This window comes from Tupaia chinensis, unplaced genomic scaffold, assembly GCF_000334495.1.
Source record: "Tupaia chinensis unplaced genomic scaffold, TupChi_1.0 Scaffold000037_20, whole genome shotgun sequence".
NCBI classification, from domain to species: domain Eukaryota; kingdom Metazoa; phylum Chordata; class Mammalia; order Scandentia; family Tupaiidae; genus Tupaia; species Tupaia belangeri.
The window spans coordinates 100,512-118,216 of NW_006159479.1; the positions used below are offsets into that span (position 1 = coordinate 100,512).

At 45.2% G+C, this 17,705-nt stretch overlaps 1 protein-coding gene across 2 annotated transcripts in view; it reads right to left on the bottom strand.

Moving 5' to 3' along the window:
- Positions 1 to 3,016: 3,016 nt before the first annotated feature.
- CAB39L (calcium binding protein 39 like) overlaps positions 3,017 to 17,705 on the bottom strand; it is a 92,609-nt gene continuing 77,920 nt past the window's right edge. For both annotated transcript variants that reach the window (XM_014588260.2, XM_027772139.1), the window contains one exon: positions 3,017 to 5,615. In XM_014588260.2, coding sequence (XP_014443746.1) covers positions 5,436 to 5,615 — 180 coding nt within the window. In that variant the 3' untranslated portion in view covers positions 3,017 to 5,435. The remainder of the gene's footprint in view (positions 5,616 to 17,705) is intronic.

The window sequence follows — 17,705 nt, forward strand, 5'->3', positions numbered from 1 at the left end:
CAGCAGGAAGCATCTGCCTCCAGGGTCGGGGTGGAGGGGTGGAGCTGAAGGGCAGGCCTCGGGGGAGGTGGCCTGGACTTGCAGCCTGGTTCCAAAGCCAGGGTCAGCCCTGGCTCTGCTTTGTACTGTTTGACCTGGGGCCAGTTACGATCCTTTCTGCAGCTCAGTGTCCTCCTGCATCTCGTGGAGATGTGAATGAGACATCTGTGCAGGGGACAGTGCAGGCTGGGCCTACCGTTCTGTTCTGTCTTCGTTGTGGTGAGCTCACACACCCTATCGCAAAAACCTTAACCGGAAAAAGGTAAAGAAGAAAGGCACACACAGGAAGTCAATACACCAGCATTTTCTATATTTCAAAAGCAAAATCATATCCTTGCTGGGACCAGCAGTTAGCGTAATGGCTATGTCGCTGGACTCCCATGTAGTCAACTGTGGTTCGAGTTACGGACCTGGTGGCTTAAACTCACGTTGGGCGCATGCACGTGTGTGCCCAAGATCCTGAGAGGAGAATGGAGGAGAAGGGATTGCGGCGTGGCTACCCATCCCGGGGGCGGGGGGGTGATTTCTCGCTTTCTGTCTCTCTGTCTCTCTGGTGAGTGCATGCACCTTATAGCAAAAACCTCTCTCCCCACCCTCACTCCCCCAAAAAATCATATCCTTGCTCACCTCTGTCTTCAATCTTTCAATCTTTGGAGATTAAGCCCAGCATTTCAAGGTCTGCTGGTAGCATATGTTTCAGATCTGCATCCGGCTGTGAGGTATCACTAAAATGTCCAAAACCTTCCAGAGAGAGCGCTCGTGTTAATGCGCTGGCTCAGTGGTGCAGCGGTGGGGTGCTGCCCAAGCAATGCTGGGCTCGTGTGGAAGGTCGCAGGTTCAGTCCCCTGGTTGATTTGTGCATGTCAGGTGTGTGTGCCCAGATCCCATGGCTGAGAAGGCTGGGGGAGGGTAGGAGACATGGCATCAGACCCTGGTGAGGGTGCTTGTCTCTATCTCTCTCATGAAAAAGAAATAAAATTTTTAAAAAAAGAAGCCATGCGAAGGGTGGCATGGTGACATACATTTTAGACCCCTACTACTGGGGAGGCTGAGATAGCACTGTAGCACAGTGACATCCTGGTTTTTTTCAATTATTATTTGAAAAGAATTATTAATTATTTAACTTTATTTATTTTTCAATTTGACTAGAGAGGGACAGAGTGAGAGAAGGGTGTACTGTTTGACCTGGGGCCAGTTACGATCCTTTCTGCAGCTCAGTGTCCTCCTGCATCTCGTGGAGATGTGAATGAGACATCTGTGCAGGGGACAGTGCAGGCTGGGCCTACCGTTCTGTTCTGTCTTCGTTGTGGTGAGCTCACACACCCTATCGCAAAAACCTTAACCGGAAAAAGGTAAAGAAGAAAGGCACACACAGGAAGTCAATACACCAGCATTTTCTATATTTCAAAAGCAAAATCATATCCTTGCTGGGACCAGCAGTTAGCGTAATGGCTATGTCGCTGGACTCCCATGTAGTCAACTGTGGTTCGAGTTCCGGATCTGGTGGCTTAAACTCACGTTGGGCGCATGCACGTGTGTGCCCAAGATCCTGAGAGGAGAATGGAGGAGAAGGGATTGCGGCGTGGCTACCCATCCCGGGGGCGGGGGGGTGATTTCTCGCTTTCTGTCTCTCTGTCTCTCTGGTGAGTGCATGCACCTTATAGCAAAAACCTCTCTCCCCACCCTCACTCCCCCAAAAAATCATATCCTTGCTCACCTCTGTCTTCAATCTTTCAATCTTTGGAGATTAAGCCCAGCATTTCAAGGTCTGCTGGTAGCATATGTTTCAGATCTGCATCCGGCTGTGAGGTATCACTAAAATGTCCAAAACCTTCCAGAGAGAGCGCTCGTGTTAATGCGCTGGCTCAGTGGTGCAGCGGTGGGGTGCTGCCCAAGCAATGCTGGGCTCGTGTGGAAGGTCGCAGGTTCAGTCCCCTGGTTGATTTGTGCATGTCAGGTGTGTGTGCCCAGATCCCATGGCTGAGAAGGCTGGGGGAGGGTAGGAGACATGGCATCAGACCCTGGTGAGGGTGCTTGTCTCTATCTCTCTCATGAAAAAGAAATAAAATTTTTAAAAAAAGAAGCCATGCGAAGGGTGGCATGGTGACATACATTTTAGACCCCTACTACTGGGGAGGCTGAGATAGCACTGTAGCACAGTGACATCCTGGTTTTTTTCAATTATTATTTGAAAAGAATTATTAATTATTTAACTTTATTTATTTTTCAATTTGACTAGAGAGGGACAGAGTGAGAGAAGGGGGGGAAAGTGAGAAAGCAAGCCACCAGGTCTAGAACTCGAACTGTGGTTGGCCATGTTCAGCGCCCTCAACCACCATGCCACCTGCAGGCCCTGACTTCCCATTTTCAAACAAAAACACTTACGAAAAGGTGATGATTATTCATGCCCCATGAAATAGACAAAACACAATTTTAATTTCCTGCAATACATGTATTTCCGTGTGTGTATGTGTCGATATAATCGGACTAGCAAGATGTATAGACCTACTGTGAGACAACTAGCTTTTCACATTAGAACTAGTCCTAGTGATTTCTGAATTTCACTTCCTCCACACCATCGTGCACCGTCCCGACTGCACTGGAGCTCGCAGCTGCTGGGTCTCATGGGAGATGCACACCGCTGGCACCCACACCACTGGGCACGCACACCGCCAGATACACACACCGCTCCCAGAGCATTGGAAGATGAGAGCCCAGAGGCTTGAAAAGCATCTGCAAGGGGCATGTGCCTCTGAGTCTTTCCTCAAGAGAGATCTCAGAGTGTGGGCGGACGCTGGCTTTGGAAGAAAGCCTGGTCCGAGAACATCAAGTCCTCAGTCATGGGAACTGGCCTCAACTCCAGCCTGATGCCTCACAGCGTCCCCACAGCAGGAGGGGAGAGCTCGGCAGAGTGCCTGACACGCCACCCACAAGAAGGGGGACAAAGCACAGGAGCTTGGCCTTGAGCCACCGTGGGTTTGTATCTACTGTGTCTCACACGAGATCCAGGCAGTTAAGCCGCTCGGAACCCCAATGTCCTCCTGTAGGAGATGGGATGACTCCAGCTGTGGGGGGCATCGGTACTGGGAGGTATACATTCAGCGCCTGGCGGGAGCACGGCTCAGTCGAGGAAATGTGGAGGCGACCACTGTGGGCAGAGCACACGGGAGGATGGTGCTGGGGTGTCGTGCGGCCTCAGTGCCCTGCGAGGCTGGTCTCCCTCCAGCCTGGGGCTTTCCCTGTTGGCAGTGGTGACAAGAACACAGCACATGACATGCAGGGCAATGGAACCAGCCAAGGCGTGTGTGTGGTAGCTTTTAATCTCGTCAGTCTTTATTTAAATGTGTGCTTCTGTAATAGCTTATTAAATACGCCCCTTGCAAAATCCGATTCTCAGAATACTTACGGTGAGCTCTGCAAATATGAATATATTTTGACTGTGAGTGTCCTGCTCCACTTCACATAAATAACTTATAAATCTGTATCATGACAAACCCCAGGGCCTAGTGTCTGACAGGTCCTGAGCTAGGATAAGGGACTGTTGGGGAAGAGCTGATTCAAGCCCAAACGAAATAAACTCTACTTCCTTTATCAAAGAAGAAAAAATTACAATGAGGCCTTTCTGATTAAAAACATGTGTCCCGTGATGCTGTGGAACAGTATTAAGTAACTAAATAAAGCTCCAATGGTTAGTTCACTTTCATTTTTTAAAATATCTAAACTCATCTCTTTGAATTTAGCAAACAAAAGTAGAAAAGTCAAATTCTATGGGGCCCTGGCAATTATAAAAATACCGTGACGTCAGTGACAGAAGAGGCAGGCCGTCAGGGCGGCCGGCTGACCCTCCGACGCTAGCGCTGGCCAGAGCCGCTGGGAAGGCCCAGGAGGTCGGCCATCTGCCTCAGGGTTCCGTGCAGGGTCGGGAAGCCGCACACACCTGCGCCCAGCTTAGGGGGTGACGCCAGCCAGGCGATTCTTCAGCAGCAAGATCTACAAAGGCCACTGGTCCCAGAGAACAGTTCCCTTTTCCTCTCTGCGTAGAGAAATACCTGGCTGAAGAAAAAGGACACGGTGCCCATGGATTGTAAAAAGTGAGTGTTCCCAAGGAAGGCAGGAGTCATGATTTAGAAATAGAATTATAAAAAGTAAATAAATAAAAAAACCACACTAGCAATTGTACCTTTAATACCTTGTAAATATAACTCTCACATTCCATTTTATACCCTTGATGTCTGAAAACAAATCATGACCTTTTGACATTTAGGTTTTGGTTCCACTTTTTGTTTGTTTGTTTGTTTTTTAAGGAACACAGATTAACTCCTTAATCTCCCTAGGGTGCAAGAGGGTACCAGGGGCCGAAGTTTTATAGGTTTTCTATCTTTTCACTGAGGACTTCGATAGGCAATTATAGAATGACAAATTAGAAAGCAAACTGAAGATGATATTATTAAGTCATTTGAGAATCTTTTCATGCATTAATCACTTTGCCTGCCAAGGGCAATGTCCCCGTATTGATAACAGTTCTCCTACCACAGCCCTCTGGTTTTGCACCCGCTGGGCATCCCAGTTCAATGATTCCTCACTCAGATGCACTTGCCCCACAAAGCAGCCTTCCCATAATGGCGATTATGCATGAACTATGTCACCCACTGACCCTCCAGACGTCGATGTGGAACAGCAGTGACTCTATCTAGAAGCTTCTGTTTGCAGTTCTCTAGGAGTGGGTCACACCGCCTGGGACCTCTGTGCCCCCAACCCTTGTTGATCCGGCCTCCTCCTCCTCACTCTCTCCTGTGTTAACTGGGCCGCAGGCGGAGCAGGACAGAACATGGGCCAATGAGCAGAAGGGAGTGCCGGGCTGAAGGGTGGGCCCAGTTCCCACTAGGAATTTAGGAACCACTAATTACAGTCAAAAGATGGGAGGCAGAGACAAAGGGACACATAATGACTGAAAACAGTAACCTTCTCTGGGATCTTTCGGTGCCTTGAGAAATCTGAGTAAGGGCAGATGACAATACGGTTTTCACATCCTGGCCCCATTCCCAGTTCGCCCTGAAGAACTCAGGCCTCAAGGAAGGCTCAGGGGTCCGTTTTGTTTGGGGTCCTACTTGGTGACCAAGTGCTCGGGTCTGCAAGTTACAACCACTTTTATCAAACTCTAACACAATGGCTCTGATTTCACGTAATCACAGACTTGATTAAAATCAACATATTATTCTAGGTTTCTAGGTTCTTTTTTCCATTCAAACACTTATATTTCATCTAACCTGAATAAGGAATTGGGGAAAAAACAGGCCCCTCCAAAACCGTCCCAGAACACTAACTTTTTGAAAAGACACTCAATGTACAAACTGGGTAAATGAGACAAAGGATGGTGGCGGGAAATGGCGAGATCTTCAAGGGGCTGTCTTCTTCAAGTCCCGGATCTGTTTAATCAGGTAGTTCTTCTCATCCGCGAACTGCTCATCGTCCGTCCTATCCTTCTGGAAGCCGCTCAGAAACTCAATGAGTTTGGGTTGATTTTTTAATAGAATCTCCACAATGGGCTGGGTTTTGTGAGGACTGGCCACAAACACCTGAAACACAAAGAAACAAACAGGGAAGCAGGCCTGAGGCCTCAGGGACCCCGCTCGCTCGTGTGTCCTGGAAAATGGAGCTAATGACACACAGGAAGCACTTAACCCACACGTCCTTCCTGAGGGAGATCAGTGAGTCGCCTTTCCTCTCAGTCTCCTGGGGGCTAGCCAGGAGTACAACAGAGCCCTCTGTGCATGGATTATTTTTTACTAGTTTGTTTTAATTTTAAATGTTTATTTGCTTTAACTATAAAATCTCTTAAGCAGAAACAAATAGAACAAACACCAATTTACTCACCACACCAACTGAGCAGATTTTGCCATTGTGCTTCACACTCTCTTTTTAGAGAAATACAACATTACGATGGAAAAGAACCCCACCTCCCACCTCCGCCTCCTGTCCACCCTGCAGTGTTCAACCATCTGCAAGCATCCTTTTATCCTTCCCCTCCTACCACCTGTTTCTGTGAACATAAACAACTAGCAGTTTTTTAATGTGCTTTCTTTTTTTTTTTTTTTTTTAAAGAGAGGGGGGGGGGGGACGGCCATCCCTTCTCCTCCATTCTTCTCTTGGGATTCTGGGCACACACACACACACACACACACACACACACACACCGGCCCAGCATGAGCTTCAAGCCTCCAGGTCCAGGACTCAAACTGCAGCTGGCCAAGTGGCAGTCCAGTGCCTTAACCACTATGCCAACCACTGGCCCTATGCTCGCTTTTAAATAACTTATTTTTTGAACAGGTAATATACTTACCTGGCTCAAAATTCAAAAAGAACTAAAGTGAATAGCCCTCCTCTCACCTTGCCTCCCTGGAGATCACCAATACCATTGTTTCTTGTGGATGGGAAGCTTTACAAATCCAACTGCCCAGGGCTGACCTCCCAGAGATTCCAACTCAGCAGACTGGTGGTAGAGGTCTGGCGTTCTGCGTCTTCATAAGGTTTCACGAAGATTCTCATGCACGCTCCTGGTGCAAACCACGACCCTGACTAATGACTCAGCTATGCTTTACAAGACAGCAGCGATGACAACAACACAAGGACTTGATTGTGCACTATTCGGACACATGCCCTGGTCACTGCTCCATGGACGCCTGTGTGACCAGAGCAGATGCAAAGGGGCTCTGACCCCTACACAGAGCTCTCTGCTGTCATTTTCTGGGATCCTCACTCCTTGCCGAGCCCCAGGCTTCAAGGGCAGCCCCTTGGCCTCTATCTCTGGCCTGTGGCTCCAGCAGCCCACAGCTCCATAGTGGACATAGGAAGACAAGGCTTGGCTATGGGGCATTGCAGGCTGCAAGGTGGAACCCTCAAGGGCCCTCCGTCCCACAAGTGTGAGGAAAGAGAAAACTACCCAAGGCTGGTTAGTAGCAAAGAGGGGGAATGGACAGCTGCAGAGGCTCCAAGGAGGCGGAGAGAACATTAGATTTTGGGTTTGGAACAGGAGAGCTCATGGTGGAGGCGGTGGCACCTACGCTGGTCCATTATGAGCGTTTTTTTCATGTGGTAGCAATGAGAGAAGGTATTCTAGGAACATGGAATTACAGCACGGAAGCCTGAGATGAAGAGATGGAGGCCATGGTAGCAAAAAGCAAGAGCAAGGGTAAAAGGAACAAGGGTAAGGCAGTGCAGGCTCTCAGGCACTGGTCTCACCTGGGTTCAAGTCCCACCTCTCCTATTTGGTAGCAGCATGTTCACAAGAAAACTTTCATATCTAGACATAAGGGGACCCTGACCTAGAGTGCTGACACAGAGTTTCCCAAAGTCCTGCTGTCATGGCAGTGTAGGGACTTCGGACTACTGAATTCAAGACCTGTCAGCCCAGTTCTGGTCAGCTGTGCAGGTCACCTGGCTGCCTATCACAGTTCTCCAGGCTGGCTACTTGCACTCACGGGGGTACGAGCTTCATGTGGTCAGAACGCGTCCTCTCACGACAGCCCCAAAGCATTATAACTGCTATTCCCATGTGACACGTGAGGACGCTGAGACTTAGTGAGATAGAAACTTGACTGCACGGGATCATGGCCAGCGCAGGCTCTGAGGCACACCGCCCGGGCCCAAACCGCAGAGCCACTGCTCACTAGCTGTATGATCCTGCAAAATGTTCGCACCTCTCTGCGCCTCAATTTCTTCATCTGGAAAATGGGGATAACAGTACCTGTACGTCATCAGGTGAGGTGAGGCTTACTGGGTCCACACGTGCATTGGAATTGTGCCCCGCACGTGGCAGACATTCCAGTCCAGAAAGCTGTGGTTATCAGCTTGGGCCTGGCTCACAGAGCTACTGAGGGCTAAAGCTGGAATTGCTTGCCAAGGAACACCAAACACGGCTGGCAGCCAGCCATCAGACATTAGGAGCAAAACATGGGAAGATTCTCCCGGAGGACCTCCAAAAGTAACCAACCCTACTGACACCTAGTTTTGGGCTTTTGACCCCAGAACTGTAAGAGAATAAATTTCTGTGGGTTTTTGTTTGTTTGTTTGCTTATTGTTTTTTTTTTTTTTTAATTTGCCAGAGGGCATGTGCCGCTCACCCAGAGAGAGACAAAGAGAGAAGGAGGGGCTAGTAGGTGGCATGGTGGTTGAGGAGCTGGACTTCCACGTGGCTGATCACAGTTCAAGTCCCAGTCTTGGCAGCATGAAAATCATGCCAGGCACATGTGTGCGTGTGTCCAAAATCCCAAGAAGAGAATGAAGGAGAAGGGATTATGCCATAGCCATCCCTCTTAGGGGGTGGTTTCTCGCTTTCCATCTCTCTGTGTCTCTCCAGCAAGTGCACACACTCTATAGCAAAAACCAAAAATGGAGAGAGAGAGGGAAAGCAAGAAAGCACCTCTGCATGGGGATGGCCACACCACAATCCCATCTCCTCTGTGTCCCCCTTCTGTTGGGATTTTAAGTCTCAGTTACGTCCCCCACACACCTGTCTGAAGTAATTGGTCAAGGATACACCTTATAAGCAAAGAATTGCTTGACTGCTGGCACTAAAACCAAACAACCCTAAATTATCATGAACTGCACACAGTTCATTGTAACCCCACATCCTGCCAGTAGCTGTGTTACTGAGATGTAAGATGTATGGAACTGCAGAAAGCTGATCAGAAACTTGTGCTGTTCTTTCAATATGTGAAAAATAACTTTTGCTATTAGGGGAAAATGAAAATTTTAAACCTTCATTCTTTCCCATTTTTTTCTATAAAAGAAAACTCCTTTTGGAGGACATTTGGATGACTATGGATTCTGGTCTCCTGGGATCTGTGTTCATCGGGGTAGTTATCCTCACCTTTTGGCTTGAATTAAACTCTGCTTGCTGGACAAGCATGGGTCTGATCTCTATTTCAGGTTGACAACACAGAAAAAGTATCTAACAAAATTCAAACCCTTTCACAATAAAAGCATTCAATAAATGGCATTGAGCCCTTACATCAGAAACAGCAATTAACTCACGATCAGTCAAAGACCTAAATATAAAAGCTAATTAGAGGAAAATGTGGGGGTACACTTTCATGCCCTTGGATTTGCCAGTGGCTTATGAGACATGACACCAAGAGCACAAGCAATGAAGTATGAAATAGATAAACTTCGTTAGAGTTGAAAAGTTGTGTGTATTGAAGGACACTATCAAAAGAGTGAAAAGACAAGATCAAATGGGAGAAAAGATTTGCAAATCATATATCTTTTCTCCAGAACACATGTAACTCAACGAAAGACAACCCATTTTATAAAGTGGCAAAGGTTCCAGCTATGGCAGTGTGCGCTACAAGCTGCTGCTTGGCAGGCTAAGGCCACATGGGAGGCCCAGGTTTGATTCTTGGCCTACCCTAAGCCAGGTCCAGTGGTACATGCCTGTAGCTCCAGCTACTCAGAAGGCTAGGAAAATTGACCAAGATACAAAAAATCCATATCTAGACCCTCATATCCCTCCTCTATACACAATGGGCAAAGGACTTGAATAGACATTTCTTCAAAGAAGATATATAAATGGCTGATAGCACAGAAAAAATACTCAACATCATTAGTCATTAGAAAAATGAAAATCAAAACCATATGTGAGGAACCAGCAGGTGGTATGGTGGCTAGGGCACTGGACTCCCACATGGCCTACCACAGTTTGAGTCCCAGACCTGGTGGCTTGCTTTGACACTTTCCCTCTCACTCTGTCTCTCTCTGCTCAAATTTTCAAAAGATTATAATGATAATAAAACTAAATAAAATAATTTTTAAAAACAAACAAACAAAACCACTTAAGATACCCAGTAGAATGGCTTCTATTAAAAAAAAAAACAAAAAAACAAAAAAAACCCCAAAAAAACAAAAAACCCAAAAAACCCTGATGATATCAAGTGTTATGAGGATGGGGAAAAAAATCAAACTTTGTGCATGGCTAGTGGAAGTACAAAATGGTGCAACCTCCATGGAAAACAGGTTGGCGGTTCCTCAACTAGTTAAACATTGAACTACTATATGACTGAGCAATTCCATTCTTAGGATATAAAACATTTGTTCAAACAAAAACTTCTACACTGATGTTCATAGCATCACTATTCACAATAGTCAAAAGGTAGAAATCACCCATATGTCCATCAAACAATGAATGGATAGACAGTGGTATATCCACGCAATGGAATACTATCTGGGCATCAAAACAAATGGAGTACCGATAGATCATGCTACAACATGGATGAACCCTGAGAACATTATGCTAATGAAATAAACAAAACACAAAAGGCTGCAAGTTGTATAATTCCATTCTGTGATATAACCAGAATAGGCAGAACCATATCGCCTGAAAGCACATGAGTAGTTGCCAGGGGCCGGGGATGAGAGAGAATGAGGACTGACTGCTTACTGGGCAGAGTTTCCTTTAGGGGTGATGAAAACGTTCTGGAACTAGATAGTGGTTAGTGAAGGTTGGCAACATACTTAATGTCACTGAATTAAATGGTTAAAAGGGTGATTTTGATATTACGTGAATTTTAAAATAGTTAAAAGAGTAAATTTTATGTTACATAATGTTTATGACAATAAACTAGAAAAAAAAAATTTAAGGGTATTCCAGGTTGTTTACACCATTACACAAAATACCTGCTATTTTTATCATTCCTATTAGTATGTTAGGAAATCACACACGAGAGCCAAAATACGTGACTCTCCTGGTTACTGTTTGTTTACAAGAGAGTTGCCATGAAGTTTTAGCTAAAAATCCTCTGGCATTTTGTGGTAACTACATAAATATCTCATAGCAGTCTTCCTTAAACACAAGAAAAAGGTTAAATATAATGGACAAACCAAGATTCTATTTCAATCCAAAATATAAATAAAATGTAAATAGGAGTCATTGGGTCAAATTCATTGAATTTATATACTGTACCATAAACTAAGAAAAATGTTTTAAGTGTATTTTCAGGTTTAAAATTTATTTTTATTTTTTAATGGTTCCTGAACTCTGCTGCCTCTAAAGGTAGGTAGGTGCTGACTAGGCAGTAGCACAGTTCCCTTAGGGTGGCTGGTAAGGAGCCTTAGTCAAGGCTTGAGATGAACCACTGATCATAAAAATGCACTTCTCATCTTGTGCATATTCTGTCCAGTTCAGACAACTACTTGGTTCTCTCTCTGCTGGACCATTTTCTTAATGCAATTTTTGAACCACCCAAAACAAATGAACAATCCATGCTTTCTCTTTTTAGAATGCCATCTTATTGCCTGTATCCCTTAATTTATATCCCATGTCTCAGAAATGTGATTTCTGTACTTTGCAATTTCTCAAGCATGGTGCGAAGAAGGCAAGTATCATGACCACAAGTCAAATAATATTGTTAGTTCAGAAAGACTAAAAATATTTTGCTCTCCATTTTAAAACTAATGCTATCTATCAGTCTATCTATTTCTCTATTTATCTATCCATCCACCCATCATTCTATGGGCGAACAAGCCCCCAGGTCCTCAAGCGGTGATCGAACCCCAGCCTTCATCCAGTCATAAGCATGTGTACAAAGAAGGATGCCCTGGGATATGAACCAGGGACATTCCCATGTGGATCCAGCCATGCTAACATGCTACCAGTGCACCACAACCCAAATGCTTTTTATAAAAAATTTAAAAATATATCTTACATACATATGCATTAATTTCATTCAAATTCTATTTTGCCACAAGGGATTTGAGCCAGACAAGGTAACAGGAGGTGAGTCTTCTGCTTTGTGGACTTCACTGTCTTTGCTGCAAGCCTAGAATGCTTGATTCCTAAACTTGAAATTGGGGCTCCTGTCACTGCTACATGGGAGATCCTCAAAGCAAAATTCTACCCATGGAATTATAAAAAAAGGCCACTTTATTTTATTAGTTATTTGTATTAGTACAAACTATTTATTACCTGTATTAGTACAAATCTGAATAATAACTTGTGACTGATTTGTGAAATGCACGTTTGTCTTTTTACTGTGCTAAATGTCTTTTTTGTATGCTAGTGAGTGGGCAGATGGCTGGCCATCCCTAGGTAGCTCCAAGATGGGGCTGCTCACCAAAAAGACCAAAGCACAGTTAGAGGGTTGGGAGTATCCTGGGTGATTCAAGTCCCTAACTTCCAGGGAGAAGAGAGGTGCCACAGGCTGAGCTGATCATCAATGCCAGCGATGTGTGCAGTCAGTCATGCCTATGTATGAAGCCTCCATAAAAGTTCAAAGGCCAGAGTTCAGAGAACTTGTGGATCACTAAATACATGGAGGTTCCTGGAGGGTGATGTACCCAGAAAGGGCACGGACGCCTCAAGCCTCTTCCCACATGCTTTCCCTAAGCATCTCTATCCATAGCCTTTGTATCAACTTTTATAGTAAACTGGCCAACCTGATTGTCCCTGAGCTCTGTGAGCTGCTGTAGTAAATTAATCAAACCTGAAGTGGGGCATAGGAACCCTGATCCATGGCTGGTTAATTAGAAGCAGAGGTAAAGCTACCAAACCAAAGAACGTGCAGACCCAGAACAGTCGCTCACTGCCGGAAAAGCCAAGCTCTGATCCAGGAGGGTAGTTGAGAAAGGCTTTATTTCAGGTGACATTATCCAGGAGACAGCTAGGTTTGCTCTAAAGGCCATCCCTCTGAATATGTTCAGGGACAGGCGTTGCAGGGGAATAATTCCCACCCCAGTCTTCAATTAAGTCCATAGATGCAAAAAAGGATTGAAACCTGTGTATCTCTGCTTAGTCAATCCAAGCAGCAATCCTATTGGTCCATTATTGAAACCACCTGCAGGCTGGTTTGGTGTTTGCGAACAGAGATGAGCCCCAACAGGACAGGAGAGGCTCCACTGCTTATCCACTGTAGTCAGAGTTCAGCAAATGAAGTCTATATCGATAACTCTGGGACTCTTGAGATTGGCCATCTTGTCAGGTAAGTCAATTTTTTTTCTTAAAGAGCCTTAGAAAAGGAGGCTGAGATGTTTATATTATAGAAGGAGGGTACAGAGAACACACAGAGGCTAAAAGAGAAAAGCCACAGAGATCACTGGGAAAATAACTAAGGGAGAGATTTAAATACTAATAACCAGGGCCAGTGCAGGGAGCAGCCAGACCTGGACTAGGCACTAGTGGCCTTCAAAATAGACATGATCTTTGGGCTTACACTGCAGGGCAAATGAAAGCTCTAACAAAGACAGGCCGCTGTGACGCTGCAGGGCGGTGTGAACCGAGGGAAGCTGAAAGTCCGCCAGAGGAAACTTGTTTAGAACCACGAGACACAGGAACAACAGACGCAAGATGCTCCACAGCCGCAAACTGGTTTCCCCATCCACCATTTCAGCATAGAGGAATAAACCTGGGGACAGCTTGGGACCACATCATTCTCCATCAGAGATGCATGGTCGGCCTGACCCCTGCTTTCTCTACTTAGGTGTCTGTGTGTGTTCCTTCTCAAGCCATTCATTCTCTTCCTCTTGGGGTTCCACGTCCCTTCGCCCGCCCTGCAGGCTGGGGCAGCTGGTGCCCAACGTGGACGAATAAACGAACAAGGACCTGAGTACAGAACTACAAAGGACAAGGCGGATGGGCACTCCTGAAAAGGCCTGGGCCCAGGAATTCAAAGGAGAGGACTGCATTCAGGGTTGGGTGTAAAACACGGGGACAAAGCTGTCTAGAGACAGATATGTATGTTTAAAAGCTGTTTCACAAGCTAAAAGGAAGGGGCCTCAAAGTTGGTATCAAGCAGCTGCGTCAATTCTTTGACTTTGTGCAGGAAGCATGCCCCTGGTTCCCAGAACAGGGGACATTAAATGATGAGGCCTGGGATAAGGGAACGATATACAGTAGAGAGTCCAGATGAGATTCCTGGTTTTGCTTTCTCATTATGGACTTAGTTATGGAGTGTTTGAGGTGAGACTCTCTGGAAGAGCAGGGAGTTGCTCAGAAGCTCAATTAATAGATACCCCAGAGAAATACACTTTGCTGCCTGGAGAGCCAGGAGTTGGTCCTGAAATCAGAGTTAGCAAAGGGACAGTGGATAGTGAAAATGATAGTCCCCCAGATCCAGATAGACTTGAAATTGTTTCCTAACAGACATGAGGTAAAAAGGGACGGGATCAGCAGATGGCATGATGGTCACATTGCTGGACTCCCATGTAGCCAACTGCGGTTCAAGACCCAGAGGCTTAAAACTCATGCCGGGCGTGTTTGCATACATGGCTAAGACCACGCAAGGAAAATGGAGGAGAAGGGATTGCAGAGTGGCCATCCATCCCCCCGTGGGAGGTGACTTCTTGCTTTTTGTCTCTATGGTGAGTGCACATGCCCTATAGAAAAACTATCTTTTTTTTTCCTTTTTTCTTTTTTTTGGAGAGGTTTTTGCTATAGGCCGCGTGTGCTTGCCAGACAGAGACAGAGAGACAGAAAGCAAGAAATCACCCCCCAGGGGGGATAGCCATGCCACAATCCCTTCTCCTCCATTCTCCTCTTGGGATCTTGGGCACGCACGCACACACGCCCGGCGTGAGTTTAAGCCACCGGGTCTGGGACTCGAACCACGGTCAACTACATGGGAATCCAGCAACATAGCAACAGCAGGAACTACATGGGAATCCAGCAACATAGCAACAACAGGAATGGGAAAACAATGATAGAGAAAAACTGACAGTGGCCTAGCACACTAGTAAAGCTTTCTGACAATTTTAGGATACTTTCCATGTTCTTCATTCTACAGGAATATCTTATAATTCTCATGGTCAAGCAACAGTAGAAAAGGCTCACCAGAGTTTAAAACCTCAATTAGACAAAGAAAAAGGGGGAGACAGGGTAACCCCTGTCTCTATCTCTAAACTCACTCTAGACTTTACCTTGCCATATATATTTTAAAAATTTTAAATTCCATATCAGAGAGCCTCACAGCTACTGAAATTCATTACCAAAGGATAGAAAAAGTTAAACCGTGATATGCAAAATGGAAAGATCTTAGTTCAGGAGAGTGGAAGGGACCCGACCCAGTATTAGCATGAGGTCGACGGTGTGCTTATATGTTTTTGCCAAAGCCAGTGTGGGCTCTAGCTCAACTTGTGAGACCACTGGACAATGGAAGGACCAGAGGACAAGCCGATGACACAGACACGGAAGAGGATGCAGGGCCTGAATCTGAGCAAAGTGCCCAAGAAAGCGAAAAAAAAAAATTCCACACAGCAGCTGTCCAGCTCCGTAGACTCAAATTAGGAAAAGAAAAAGGGAGAGATGTAGGGAGCGGCCAGACCTGGACAAGGCACTAGCGACCTTTAAAGTAGAGATGATCTTTGGGCTTTACACTTGCAGGGCAGTGTAAATTAAGGGACACTGAGTGTCAGCCAAAGAAGGCCAGGGGAAACTTGTTTTGAACTATGAGGTGCAAGAACCATGGGACGCAAGATGCACTACAGCCACAGCATGGTTCTCCATCCCGCATTTCTGCATAAAAGAATAAACCTGGGAATGGCTCGGAATGTGGCATTCTCCATCAGAGATGCCCGGTCCGTCGGGCCCTTGCTTTCTCTACTTAGGCGTCTCTCTCTGTGTTCCTTCTCAATCCATTTGTTCGCTTCCACTCGGGGTTCACATCCCTTTGCCCCACAGGCCGGGACAGGCCAGGAGGTAGAGTAGAGGTTATGGCGGCTAGATCACATATAGATGCTCAAGTCCCAGACCCGGCAGTTTGAAAAATCACCCCAGGCATTTATGTGTATGACCAAAATCCCGAGAGAAGAACGGAGAAGAGACTGCAGCATGGTCACTCCCTCGGGATGAATTTTCATCCTCCCCCACCCCCAGCAAGCGCATGCACTCTATGGCAAAAATCTAAAAGGACAGAACAAACCAACCAACCAAAACCCCACTTAATAACCAGAAAGGATCCATAGAGAAATTTAATAGTGGAACCTGAAGACAAGAGCACACTTTTCATAGGATACTATAACCCAAGTCCAAACCAGCTATATAAAACTAGAAGGCAGTCAATAAATACAGCAAATGTCCTAAGAATGGGAGTTCTCAGATATTGAAATAGGTTGTCAAGGATGGTTATAGGTTCACTTTTCCAGGGAATCTAATAATTAAAAAAAAATTGTCCACAATCCAGTGGGCAAAGGAGAACCTCTTTAGCAAATGGTGCTGGGAAAACTGGATAACCACCTCAGAAAGATGAAACTGGATCCCCATCTTTCACCATTAACAAAAATCAACTCAAAATGGATCAAAGATCTGAACCTAAGACCTCAAACTATAAAACTACTGGTGGAAAACACTCAGGAAATTCTGGGAGACCCTGGGGTAGGCAAAGCCTTCTGAAATAAGACCCCCAAGGCACATGCAATAATCCCCAAAATAGAAAAGTGGGATTACATCAGATTAAGAAATTTCTACCTGTTTGATGTTAACATGTATAGTATTCTCAACTGGACTGGTCTGAGAAGTATTTCATGTTAGGTAAATTCTCTTTACAAGCCAAATGATGTATAGCAATGGAATGTTTAAAAAAATTAATGTTAAAAACAATAATAATCAGAAAAAAATGGAAAGCTATTTGCTACTGCTGTTGTGAATAGTAATGTCTATCTTGACCAATATGCATGGTAATCCTGCTGGAAAAAGAAATGCTATACACTGTAAAGATATAGGTGACTCAATGTAATATAAAAATTTTTTTAAAAAAGTTTCTGCACAGCCAAAAACCCAGTAATTAGTGTGAATCGACAACCCTCAGAATGGGAGATTATTTTTGTAAACTATGCCTCAGATAAGGGACTGATAACCAGAATACACAGGGAACTCAAGCAGTTTACCTGAAAAAAAAAATGATTAACCCAATTAAAAAATGGGAAAATGAGCTGAACAAAAAACTCTCTAAGGAAGCCATATGAACAGCATATATGAGGAAATGCTCAACATCCCTCATCATGAGGGAGATGCTGGTTAAAACCACAATGAGATACCACCTAACCCCTGTCAGAATGGTAAAGATTAAAAATACAAAAAATGATACAAAAAAAAGTGTTGGCAGGGTTTTGGTGAAAGGAGGACTCTCCTACACTGTTGGTGGGAATGTAAATTGGTGTAGCCACTGTGGAAAACAATATGGAGGTTCCTCAAAAACCTACAAATAGAACTACCATATGATCCAGCAATCCCAGTTCTAGTTATCTACCCAAAGGACAGGAGAATGCTCAGTCAAAAAAGCACTTGTACATCAATGTTTATTGTGGCATTATCTGCAATTGCTAAGGCATCAAACCAACTCAAATGTCCAAGAACAAATGCACGGATTGAAAAAGTGTGGTCCATATACTCTGTGGGATACTATTCAGCCATAAAAAACAAGACCCTGGCACTTGATAGAAAGTGGTCAAATACGAAAGATTTATTGCTGAGTGAAGCAAGCCAGGCTATGAAAGACATTGTATGTCTCCACTTAATATATACTGATTGTCCGCACTCTATAATAGAGATTGAAAGATTGGAGGACATAAAAGCAGTGAAAATAGTTATGAACACTGGAGTCAGTGTGGAAGGAGGGGGGGGGAGGGAAAGCGTAAGAAGGAAATCAGGGAGAAAAAAATAGAGAGGCAAGACATTTGTGGGA